General features: G+C 42.6%; 1 protein-coding gene across 2 annotated transcripts; it reads left to right on the top strand.

The window, feature by feature from the left end:
- Positions 1-819: 819 nt before the first annotated feature.
- On the top strand, positions 820-8,572 carry LOC105931150 (zinc finger protein 184). Of its 2 annotated transcripts, none has more exons than XM_012869703.3 (9): positions 820-967; positions 1,481-1,683; positions 1,763-1,861; positions 1,939-2,034; positions 2,111-2,221; positions 3,634-3,751; positions 3,832-4,498; positions 5,113-5,171; positions 7,086-8,572. In XM_012869703.3, exons 1-9 carry the CDS (start codon positions 934-936, stop codon positions 8,546-8,548), a joined length of 2,850 nt encoding a protein of 949 aa, XP_012725157.2. In that variant the 5' UTR covers positions 820-933; the 3' UTR covers positions 8,549-8,572. The 2 variants fall into 2 exon arrangements, with proteins under 2 accessions (XP_012725157.2, XP_012725156.2); XM_012869702.3 differs by having other exon boundaries at positions 1,936-2,034.
- Positions 8,573-12,445: the final 3,873 nt, after the last annotated feature.

The raw sequence follows: 12,445 nt of genomic DNA, 5'->3' as shown, positions 1-12,445 counted from the left end.
TTAAAAGCAGGACCACCAGCCAGAGGAGCAGCCTCTAAATGGAAGCTGTGAGACTGCTGAACCCTGGAGAACCCCTATAGCCCCTGCTGCAACTTTACCCTCTTCCTCTGACAACCACAAACACACACACACAATATCTGCATACAACAAGACTTGGTTTGGTTGGTTTGCGCAACTCCAAACATTGCACAATTGCACAACATGTCACTTTAAACTTTCCACTTGTACACAAGCCACTTAGCCTTATTGTGTGGTTATACTTAAACAGCCAGTCTTATTCTATTTTATACTTTATTACTTGATTCTTTTATTGGGCTTGCATGGGACCAGAGTAAAAAATTTCCTTCCACCCCGTGTGAAATGACAAAGAAAACTCTTTGAATCCTCAAAAGAAAGACAAATTATAATGTTTGATAAACACCAATTATAGTAAATTTGCCGTCAGCCTTAAAGAACACATCATTTTATTTTTGTTTTATTAAAAAAATTGTTTAAAAAAAGAAAATATAATTGTATTCACAAAAACAGGATGGATACATGTTCTTCTATGGGATGTTGAGATTTCTGCTAAAGTTTTTATATATAAAACCAACTTATCTTAAAATATATATTACCAGTGCTTCTGTTTTGGATATTCAATGCATTATATATATATATATATATATATATATATATATATATATATATATATATATATATATATATATATATATATATATATATATATATATATGTTGTACTATGCACCCAACACGTCAAACCAACAGGAAAAAATAAAAAGCCTTTGCATCAAATAGACTTTTACGTTGAAAACCGGAAGTAGGAGAGGAGAGTTGAGGAAGTGACACTTGCGCTCTAACAACGCATTAGCAACCGTCTGAAACAAAAATAATTTTATAACTGATTTATTTCCGTTTTGGTAGCTATGCGCTAATGGCGACTCTCAAGTCAAAACAAAAAATACTAGGTACGTATATGAATGAAATGCGTTTGATTGAATTTAGCGCTGACTATATTTCAGCTACCTGATATTTGGGGCCCGTCTATTTAACGGAATCGACACATGTTAAATTACCACCGTGATGCGCAGTGGAAGCTATCCTAGTATCGAATTAGTCATTTTTATTTTTAAATAACTCCGTATTATTTAAGCTGGAGATTTTAATTTATTAGCGTTAGGGTTAGTTAATTTATCAGTCTGCACAGTTAAAGAAGGTCTATCCAGCAATCATTCCAGTTCATAACCGTGCAACTTATAATTGACATCTCTCGAACTGATTATATATAAATCAAGGGCTCGGGACTGTTCTTGTTTGAGCACATTGCTACTTTATTAATATCTCATGAATGTGAAGTAAAAAAATTTGGAAAATTAAATAAATTAGCTGCAAGTGAAACTATCTGTAAACTCCAATTGAGTTTAGAGAGTTGTTGCTGCCCCCTAGAGGCCCTTTCTTCACACTGCACCTCTCTGTTTCAGACCCAAGCCTGCCCTTGCCAGCCCTTCGCCTCCTGGTGCCCCCTTTGCAGCTACTCTCGGCTGCCATGTGGCATGTGGTGAAGCAGAAGGATGTGAAGAGCTACTGGAAGCTGCAGGAGTTTGTATGCATGGTGACAGAAGCGGTGCCCGGCCTGATCAACCAGCAACAGAGAGCGCAGCTCCTCCTCGGCCTAAGAGCTAGGGTCAGCCGCAGCTCGTGTCACCAGCAGATGGGTTTTATTTCCCCATACTGCCGTTAACACTACTTGTTGGTATTTTCAGTTGATTCTGGAGCTGTGCAAAGGCTCTCCTCTAGAAGTCAAAACCCAAGAAATCCAGAGCTACTTGGAGAGACTGCCGGCTAGTTCTGCAAACACAGATGTAAGTACAGTTAAAAAAATATATATTTTTTTTTTTTGTTTTGTTTTGTTTTTTTAATGTTCCGATCTCTCCAGCAATGCACGGACGCAGAGGTGAAAACGACAGAGTCGACTTTTATTGCACTCGTGCAGAGCTTGCTAAAAGATCCGGCAGAGAGGGCCTATTTCTTTCAGGTGAGAACTGTTTGTGATTTGTCGTTGACGTGGTTCAGGGAAATTAGGTGAAGAGATGATCAACTGTCTGTGACAGGAAGTGTTTCCTGCCGAATATGGGCAACAGTTCGACGCGGCGCTCCAGGTGTTGTTGTGGGAGCTGCTCTCAAAGCTGGAAAAGCTGCTTCCAGTACCAGACCTCAAGCAGGTACAGTACCATACGGAGGTATTCATGTCGCTTTTTTCCCCCCGTTTTGTCACATTAAAACCACAAACGTCGATGTATTTCACAGGGCCGACCAACGCAAGGTAGTGTGTGGTTGGGAAGTGGAAGGAAAACGTGGTCTTCAATATTTTTTATTAATAAAAATACTCCTTGGATAGTAATTTGAGGCAGATAGTAGCCGTTCTCCTTTGATCTTCACTCACCTAATCATCAACCAGCATCCCCACAGCATGCTGCCACCACCACCATGTTTCATCATGGGGATGATGCGTTCAGGGTGCAGGCTTAGTTTGCCTTCAACGAAGGAAGATTATGCACACATACGAAGATGAAGAGACGGTGCTGAGAAAAGAATAGAGAAAGGCCCGCACACCTGATCTAAATGGGGTTTTCTGACACATTTTGGATTGAGAACATTTAGTTTCAGGGGCAGTGATGCAACAATGAACAATCCTGAACCACAAAAAAAAGTCTTCCATGAATCACGAATGTATCACAGATCCCAAAAGATGATGATTGCAGTAAGATTCAGTGTTAGTCTTCTAAATCGCTTTGCATCTTGACCAAACGGTTCCATCTACGTCTTCCTCCTTCAATGTGTTGAATCATGGCTTTTTTTGTGGCCTTCCTCTCTCTTTAGACTCTTCTGTATAGGTCGTATTCGCGAAGTGGGGTGCACAGCTAAATAGTTGCTTTGTTGACAGATTCTCCCACCTGAGCGGTGGATCTCTGCGGCTCCACCAGAGCCACCCTGCTGGTGTGTGTCTCCGAGGCCAGAATCACAAGAGCTGCATTTGCACTGAGGTTAGATTACACACTCTGCTAATTAGGAGGCCTGTGAAGGACGTCGGTGATTATTTGAGCACTGCAAAAACAGACTAAACTTGACCAAAAATAGGTTATAGTTTTCTTGAAATTCATGTATTTGCACTTTACTTCAGTAGGTAAATAAGATAATCTGCCAATGGGATGAGATTTTTGCACTTAAAACAGGAATAACTCATATTCATCAACTTATTTCAAGTGCATTATATCTAATTTTCTTAATTTTAGGGGTAAAATCACTCCTTCCATTGGCAGATAATCTTATTTACCTGCTCAAATCAAGGACAAATACACTAATTTCAAGAAAATTTTTACTTATTTTTAGTTCTGTTTTTGCAGTGAGGGAATCGTAGTACAGTACAGATTATATTTGCAAAGATTCGTTAGAACCATGTTTGGTTTTCCTTCCACTTTGCAACTACGCTCCATTTTTGTGTTGGTCGATCACATGAAATCCCCCTAAAAAGACGTTTGTGGCTTTAAGGTAAGTAAAGGCTCCGTTATTCATCTTATCCAGGTGTTTTCTATGAGGTTTGTTTTATGAGTTTAGATATCCTCTGTCACTGCAGACGACCGCCTGGTTCATCGCCGCTCCGCCTGTTTTGGATGAGTGTGTCCAGTGGCCATCAGAGGAGCTGAGCTCCGTCTTCCAGCACTACAGAAGCTTAGGACTACTGAAGACCGCCTGTAAGTTGAGACGAAACCGCTCTTCAGCCGACCCGTTGCCGTCAATAACGTTGTGTTTGTTTTTGTTCTCTCCTTCGCAGATGGGCCGTGTTCTTCCATCGGGAGCTGCATCATGTCTGCTCTGTCGGTTCCTCCCTCGCAGAAGACAAGCCTGTCGTTCGGACCGCAGTCCGTCCACGACTACGCGGACCCGCTGACCCGCATCGCCCTGGCGGAGGCGGGCCAGTGCGGCGTCGTGGCCTTCTACACCGAGGTGGAAGTCAGAGCGTCTGATCCGCACGCGGAGTCGTCCGCGATTCAAGTTCAGACGGAGTGTTATGAGGAGGAAATAGTGGCTTTGAGTGCAGATGCCTCCGGCGGAGGCGGCGAGGAGGAGGAGGAGGAGGCCTTTAGCTTCGGCGTGGAGGAATCAGGTGAAGCTGCGGGCGTCGCTAAGGCGTTGGAAACTTTAACCAAAACCTTTGGGTTGAGGAAGGAGGTGCTGGGAATTGAGACGAGCGACAATCTCGAAACAAGAAAGCAGACCCAGAGGACAGCAGCAGACGATGCAGAGGTGCTGCGTGATTTCCAGCCAGACGCTGTGGAGTCTCTTCCAGAGTCTAATACAGACCCGAAGGAAAACTGCGAGGAAATCAGTGAAGCCTCTGCGTCGCAGGAGCCAGACGTTCCCACATCCACGGGTCCACGGGCCAAGAGGATGGACGAGGATACGAGGACGCCAGGAGAAACGGACGACGCTCCAAAAATGTACAGAAACATTCCTGCTCTAATCGTTTTGTCGACCAAACATCATCTAAAGTTTAGAGCTTTACCTTTATTTTACTTTTGGACCGATCAGGCTTTTATTCAGGCTATGACATCCTCAAACTCTTTTATGTTCTAGCTCAAGTGTAACCATAAAACTGTGCAGGTCCCCGATCCTTGTTTTTAAATTTAAATTCAACAAAAATGAATGAATTATCCTACATTTTTAGACAACTTTTGTCCAAAAATCTATCTAATAGGTTTTAAGCATCATTCAAGTATATACCAGGTGTTTAAAAAGCAAGAGCGTATTTAACATTGCAATAGCACCCTTTTGTCTGTATTGTAGTAATGAGGCTACAGCTGACAGGCACAGATAATATACTTCAGTTTACAGCTGAAATAACAAGATTGACCACAAAACTGCTTTATTTCTGTGTTTGATTTGATTTATCAGCTAAACAGATCAGACGCATTTACTAAATTGCTAAAAAAAAAAGCACATATTTTCTGAGCTTAGGACTCTAGTACTTGTCCTGATTGATATGCGTGTTTCCATGTTATAAAAAAAAAAAAAGCCTATAAATGATCTTTATCTGTGGGTTTTTATTTCACAGGAGGTCAGCTGACGTGATCTTTGCCCCGTCTGTGGTTGCAGTCAAAGGAACAGACAAAGGTAACGTGACGTGAGGAGGAATCCTCCACTGCTGGAACCACGGGAGACAATTCAGTATATTTATCTATTGGGGGGGAAAAAATATCTGTAGATCAAACCTCTGCTGGTTACTGGAGTTTATAGAGAAAATCCAGAGTCCTGGGTTCCTTTTTATACCCTTTTCTCTCCAGCTCGGCCCGAAAATCACATTTCTTAATGCAGCTGGTATACTGTTTTTTTTTTGTTTTTTTTTTAAAGAGCTGTGTTTGTGGGACTTTGATCACTGTAAGCTGCAGTAACAGCAATTCAGTTACCAAAACAAAAAAAAAAAAAAAAAGCAATAAGGAAGCTATAAATTCCTTTTTATTGTAACTTTTCTTGTTATCACAATAAATACCAACAAATATTGTGATAAAACCCTAGGTCCATATCGCCAACCCTTTCTATAATTCCTACAAAGGGATACACAGGCATTTGGAAAGGCCCACAGCATCATAGGACCTCCACCATGCTTAAAATAGAATAGAAATTCCTTTATGGGGAAATTCAGGCGTGACGATGGCAAAAACCTGCAGGCAGGATACAACAGAGTTACACACTATGAGTTCAAAAAGCTGATTTAAAGTAGGGCTGGGTGATAAATCGATTTAATCGATTAATTCCAATTTACAATTCTTTAAGATTTCATTTTTGGAAAATCTGGATTTTATTTTGCCAATACACTCATTGGGTTTCCATGAAGAGAACAGCATGTGATGTTGAATATATGTTTAGGCAAATGTATTGTCAAAATATTGTTAAGTGGAAACTTTTTTTTTACCATAATACGAGGTACTTCATTTACTTATTTACTTTTTTTTTTAACTTAGTTTGAAGTTCACAAGTGCAGTGAAGCCTGTTCTTAGCTCAATGTGTAATACCGCTAGCAGCAAATGTTTTGTTATATTTTCATTGTTTATAATGGCACGGCTGCCATCTTGTTTTACAAGCATGTTTCACAGCTTGTTTTTAGTTGCACTTTGAATTCAGGTCAACTCCCTGAAGAAATGCTTGATATAAAAGCAAGGTTTTAAAATAATTTCTTTAATTTCTTTTTATGAAACAAAAAGGAGGAAAAAATCGATTAATCGGATTTGGTATGATAAAATCAGAGATTTATTTTTTAATCCATATCGCTCAGCCCTAATTTAAAGTAAAGTTGAAAAGAGAAAAAGAGAATGAGCTTCTCAGGAAGGGGAAAGATGTTAATCATAAATTGATAATAAGGCATATTCAGATAAAAATGCAGTGTTCAAGTTGAATAGAGGAAAGACAGAAGCTGATTTACAGAATGATACAGAAGGATCATTCACAGATTCCTTTTTGGTTTTAGGCCTCTCACGTTTATGTTTGTAACGATAGGGAACAAAACGATGTTTTCTCCATTTTTATCCATTTTATGTATTATGCTGTTATGACTTAGACATAGACAAAGCTTATTGCAACGACATTTTGTTGCATACAGCTTACGACAGTGTCATGAGATCGCAGTTGGAATAAGGTAACGTTACAATATAAAGTGCAGCAAGAATGTAACAATGCAGGTGAAATACAGGTTTTTTTTTTTTTTTAAAGTGTGCAAAAGAGTGTTCCACCATGTTTATGGTGCAAAAATAATGGTCCAAAAAGACATTAATATGAAAAGTTCAGTGCAGAGCAAAATAATACGATGCAAAAATGCAGTAAACGTTCAGTTGTTTACTATTTAAATGGATTATAAAAAGTTTGGCTAGGTTGGAAGTGCAAAATAATGATGCAGAGTCCAGATGGAGTTATAATGAAATATATTTCATCTCATTTGTTCTAAGGCTCTCAATCAGCATTGCCAACAGATTATATATTAAAAATAAAATCTATATTCAGTTTGTTTGGACATGTGTGTTTATCTGTGCGTAGATGAGACGACGTCAATCATTTTCACCTGCTCCCGGTGCCCCTTCCACGTCTCGGACGACGGCGGCCCGCCTCACTTCCACATGCAGAGCGTGCGCACCGAGGAGTACAGGAGGTTCACCGGGGAGAGGTTCACGCCGTCCGCCTGCCGCTCTGATGAAATATTTACCTCCATCAAGCTTTTCCCTAAAGGAGACGCCGAGCGAACGCTTCCCGACGCTCAGGCCCACGGCAGACGGAGGTCCCTGACGTGCGAAATGTGCGGGAAGACGTTCACCCGCACGTCGGACGTGAGACGGCACCAGCTCACGCACACCGGGGAGAGGCCGTTCCGCTGCTCGCGGTGCGACCGCACCTTCCAGCACTCCTGGGACCTGGCGAAGCACGAGGGCAAGCACGACGGCGCCGCCGCCGTCTCCTTCCCCTGCCGGGCGTGCGGCGCCTCCTTCGCCAACCTGAGGGCGCTGACCCTCCACCACAAGAAGTCCCACGCGGAGGCGAGCCGGCTGCCTCACATCTGCTCCATCTGCGGCCGGAGCTTCCCCACCAGCGGCGAGCTGCTGGAGCACAGGACGTCCCACGCCGCCGCGGCGCGCTACGTCTGCCAGCAGTGCGGCGGCTGCTTCGACACGCTGCTCGCCCGCTCCCAGCACAGGCGGGCGCACCAGGCGAAGCGGCGGTTCAAATGCCCGCACTGCGAGAAGACGTACACCCGCAGGTCGGACGTGAAGAGGCATTTGTCCACGCACACCGGGGAGCGGCCTTACCAGTGCGACCAGTGCAGCAAGCGCTTCTCGGTGCGCTTCATGCTGGTGAAGCACCTGCGGGTCCACACGGGGGAGCGGCCCTTCCAGTGCTCCCACTGCCCCAAGAGGTTCACGCTGGCGTCGGTGCTGGCCCGCCACGAGCGGATGCACACGGGGGAGAAGCCGTTCCTCTGTTCGCAGTGCGGGAAGGGGTTCCTATCGCAGGGCGAGCTCTCCAAACACCACAGGTCGCACCTGGACGACAGGCCCTACCCCTGCCCTCGCTGTGACAAGCGATTCAAGAGCAAGAAGACCCAGCAGGAGCACACCGCCTCCCACAGCGGCGCCCGGCCGTACCCGTGCGCCCACTGCGGGAAGGGCTTCTCCAAGCCGTACGCTCTGACCAGACACAACCTCATCCACACCGGGGAGCGGCCGTTCCCCTGCGGACACTGCGAGAAGTCCTTCCTGACGCCCGGCGAGGCTCAGCTGCACCGCAGGATCCACACGGGCGAGAGGCCGTACCCGTGCGGCGCCTGCGAGCAGAAGTTCAAGAGCTCGTCGGAGCTGGCGCGCCACAAGCGCAGCCACTCCGGGCTGCGGAGGGAGAAGCCGGCCTGCGAGCGGTGCGGGACGACCTTCACGTCAAAGGCCAAGCTGAAGAAACACATGGAGGCGCATGCAGAAGCTGCTGACCTCAGCAGGAATCCATTGCAATGATCGTATTGGTTAGCACGGTGGGCGAGAGGCATGCAATGAAAAAGTTCTGCAAGAAGCAAAAACAACAGTTAAAAGCTGCAAATTAGCTCCGCATAACTTAAGTGCTCCAGACCACTAGGGGGAGCCGGTCACCAACCAAGTCATACTCCCCCTAGTGGTCTGGAGCATAGATATTATAATAGCTGTGTCTCAATTCGCAGGCTGCGTCCTTTTAAGGCCGGTTACGTCACAATGATGCGCGGAGGCTGTCCCATTTGTCAAAGATTCTGAGGATGCTTAAAATGCAGCCTTCAAATGCGTCCTCCTTTTTCCCCGAATTCTGAGGATGCACCGCTACCATCCTCAGTGGCCTCGCCTGCCATAAGATTTCTCGAGGTGCTTTGCGCGCTTTTTTAGTGTCAGTGAAAGTAGTGGTTTAAGTCAGTTATTTACAGGGTTTGTACACATTTAACTATTCAATTCAAATTGCTAAAGTTACAAACATAAGCTTATATCAAGTCTTACAAATAAATATAACATTTTATATTTAAACATATTCGACAATCTGCTGACAAGCGTTTGTTTAATAACTGGTATATTATGATCATTAGCAGGCCCCTGTGGGTGAAAATAATAGCAGGTAAATGTTACCTCTCCACTGCGCTCTCCCAGCCTGAGAAAAAAATCGTCGCCGGTTTTGCTGCCGCCGAAGCCGGCTAAACCGACTCTCCTCCTCCAATAACAAGTAAATAAAATAAAAAATGGCAATTGGGACACAGCTACTGTATACCTAGACGCCTCGTTGGACGAGTTCTGCACTGAGCTATATTACACACTGGAGTGCTGATTTTGCCGGAAAACTGAAGTCACTGGCCGCCATCTTGCTACTCCCTACTCTCACAGAATCCCACAGGATTTGGTTGCAATAACAAGCAGTTTTCTGGCTGAGTGAAAACGTTTCACATGTAATTCTACAGTCAGTGGATGTACTAACACTATCAGCCACTAGGAAATTAGGTGCTGAAATATTTTACATGTTATTCATATTAAATATATATATATATATATATATATATATATATATATATATATATATATATATATATATATATATATATATATATATATATATATATATAATATTTCAGCACATGACTTTCTCAGTACTTGATAGTTTTAGAACATAACATAAAAATATATGGCATTTGACATTTATAAAGTTTGAAGCCCCCCTGAACATGAAAAAATCCTCGTTATGCGATGCTGTAGAACACATATTCCCTAGTTACTGGGGGAAAATAGGGAGTATCAATATGGCGGCTGGTGGCTTCAAAGCGACTCGTTCAAACAGCGGGCGATTAGCACTCCAGCGTATAATATAGCTCAGTGGAGTTCTGATCAGATCGTCCGCCATGTTGAATGTGGCAAATCTGCTGTTAGACTCAGTCACTTAAACAGTATCAGAGGGACTTTAATCTCAGAATATACTTTGTAATCGTAATGTTTTTATTTTTGTAATGTTACGAGTTTATTTTCGCATCCCTTTGGCTTCATTCTCTTGACTTTATTCTCGTAAAGAATAAAAATAATTAAAAGAATATAACCTGGCTGTTTTACTCCAGGAATAAAATAGTTCTGCAAACTGTGACTATTCTGGAAATGTTCCCCCTTAATTGTCATAATATGACGTTTTTTCTCATAATATTACCACTGTGGTCTGGGGCACTTCTGTTATGTATTTTATTAACTTGTAGTTGTTTTTGTAGCATTTTGCCTTTGCCTGTGTTTTGTGCGTTTGTGCGGCAGCATCATTTGTGTTTGTAACACTTTGTGTGTCTAATTTCTGTGATTGCAGCGTTTCTCTTTTGCTGCATATTTCCATCGCGTATGTTTGGGTGTTAGCCTTTTATTTTTTTAGTTTGCTGCACCGTTATGTACTCATCGGCCACCGTAGGTGTGTAAAGGGATTATTTCGTTTAATGCATCGACCTATCGGCACATCATGTGGAGATAAATGTTTTAGGTTTGGTAGAAATCAGTCTGACACTGTATATTTTTGTCATTTTTATGATTATGCTGCAAAGTTAAATTATTGATGATGAATTAAATAAATAGCTTTTCTCTATATTCCATTTGTTTGCTTCTGTATATTTTTGGACATTTAAGTATTCATATAAGGTGTTTGTAAAGGGATCAAAAACACAATCTTCTTTAGCAGCAGATGAGCAAACAACATATTTGTAACTTTGAAGTTTTCTTTAATATCTATAACATCCAGGGAAACAAACTGACGCTGAAAACCGAAGTGCTAAAGACCGAAAATCAGTGGACGAGAGCACAAGGGTTCCTACAGGGGTTTTCTTTTATGAAACGTATCATGATTCCTTCGAGTGTTTTGTGTTTTCTGCAATAATGATAAAAATCTTAATGGATATCCGAACTGATGGGGATTAAGTAATGTGTTGGAAGCTAAAGGATTCCCCATAATTTGATGAAAATTATCAGCGCACAGAGAGCTTAATCCAAAGTCACAGAGAAAGTGCAGCTGAAAAACTGAATGTTGGTCCAATTTATGGAAATGTCATTGCAGCTAAAATGTAAAATGGTTCTCAGTAGTTCGTATGCCCCCCTGCATCCTTGCACGAATGCCTGCACTGCGAAAAGGGAACTAAAATTAAGTAAATTATTCTTGAAATGAGTGCATTTTTTTCTTGATTTGAGCAGGTAAATTAGATGATTTGCCAACGGAATAAGATTTTTGCACTTAAAGTAGGAACAATTCATCTCCATCGTCTTATTTCAAGTGCAGCAGATCTAATTGTCTTATTTTAGGGGTGAAACTACTAATCCCATTGGCAAATAGTCTTATTTAACTGCTCATATTAGTGAAAAACTGACTAATTTCTAGAAATTATTGCTTTTAGTTCCCTTTTTGCAGTGTGACAACTTCAGCACTGCAAAAACAGAACTAGAAATAAGTAAAATGTTCTTAAAATTAGTATATTTGTTCTTGATTTGAGCAGGTAAATAACACTATTTGCCAACGGAATGAGATTTTTGCACTTAAAATAGGAACAATTCATCTCCATCATCTTATTTCAAGTGCAGGATGTCTAATTATCTTATTTTAGGGGTCAAAATACTCATTCCATTGGCAGATAATCGTATTTACCTGCACAAATCAAGGATGAATGCACTATCTTTAAGAACATTTTACTTATTTTTAGATCCATTTTTGCAGTGAGGTCATGGTGTCCTGGGGTATCTCCTCCCAGATCCTGACCAGGGCGTCACTGAGCTCCTGGACCGTCTGAAGGTCGACCAGATGGACCTAAACATGGCGTCCCAGAGAGGCTCTGTTGGGTTTATGTTGTGAGTTTAGGTGTGAAAAGCAGTCCTTGGTACCCATACCATAATCCTCTAGGACCTGCCTGCATACTCTCTCCCCGTGAGGCCGGGCATTATTGTCGTGGACCAGGAGGAACCTACCTAATAGCAGTCAGGTTCCCGTCGTTTATCCTGTACAGGGCTCCCCTAACCAACACTGACCCACCACCAAACGTCATGAAGTTTGTTCCTAATGGTTTGGTCGGACACATTCGTGCCAGCGGCCCACTGGAGGTCACTTTCTAGGCGCAGAACTGGACCCTGAAACATGACATTAACCCAAAACAGACTAGTAAATCCACCGAGGACTGGCTCAGATGTAAGCTGTAACGGGTTAAAGCCCTTAAACATCACACTGCCGAGCGGGGAGGAGCGCAGAGTGGGTCAGACGTTGCTCAGGCTGCAGGAAGCATCCGACTGAAGTTATTTCAACCTAACAGGGAAACATTTAGTAGGGAGAAGAGTGTCCCAACTTTTTTCTTACCTAGAAATACATTTTTGCTGTTATCTTTTGTTTAATGGGTAAAGCAA

The sequence above is a fragment of the Fundulus heteroclitus genome, chromosome 17 (assembly GCF_011125445.2).
Source record: "Fundulus heteroclitus isolate FHET01 chromosome 17, MU-UCD_Fhet_4.1, whole genome shotgun sequence".
In the NCBI taxonomy this organism is placed as follows: Eukaryota; Metazoa; Chordata; class Actinopteri; order Cyprinodontiformes; family Fundulidae; genus Fundulus; species Fundulus heteroclitus.
The sequence above is the reverse complement of the archived record's forward strand: the minus strand, read 5'-3'. Positions and strand labels throughout refer to the sequence as shown.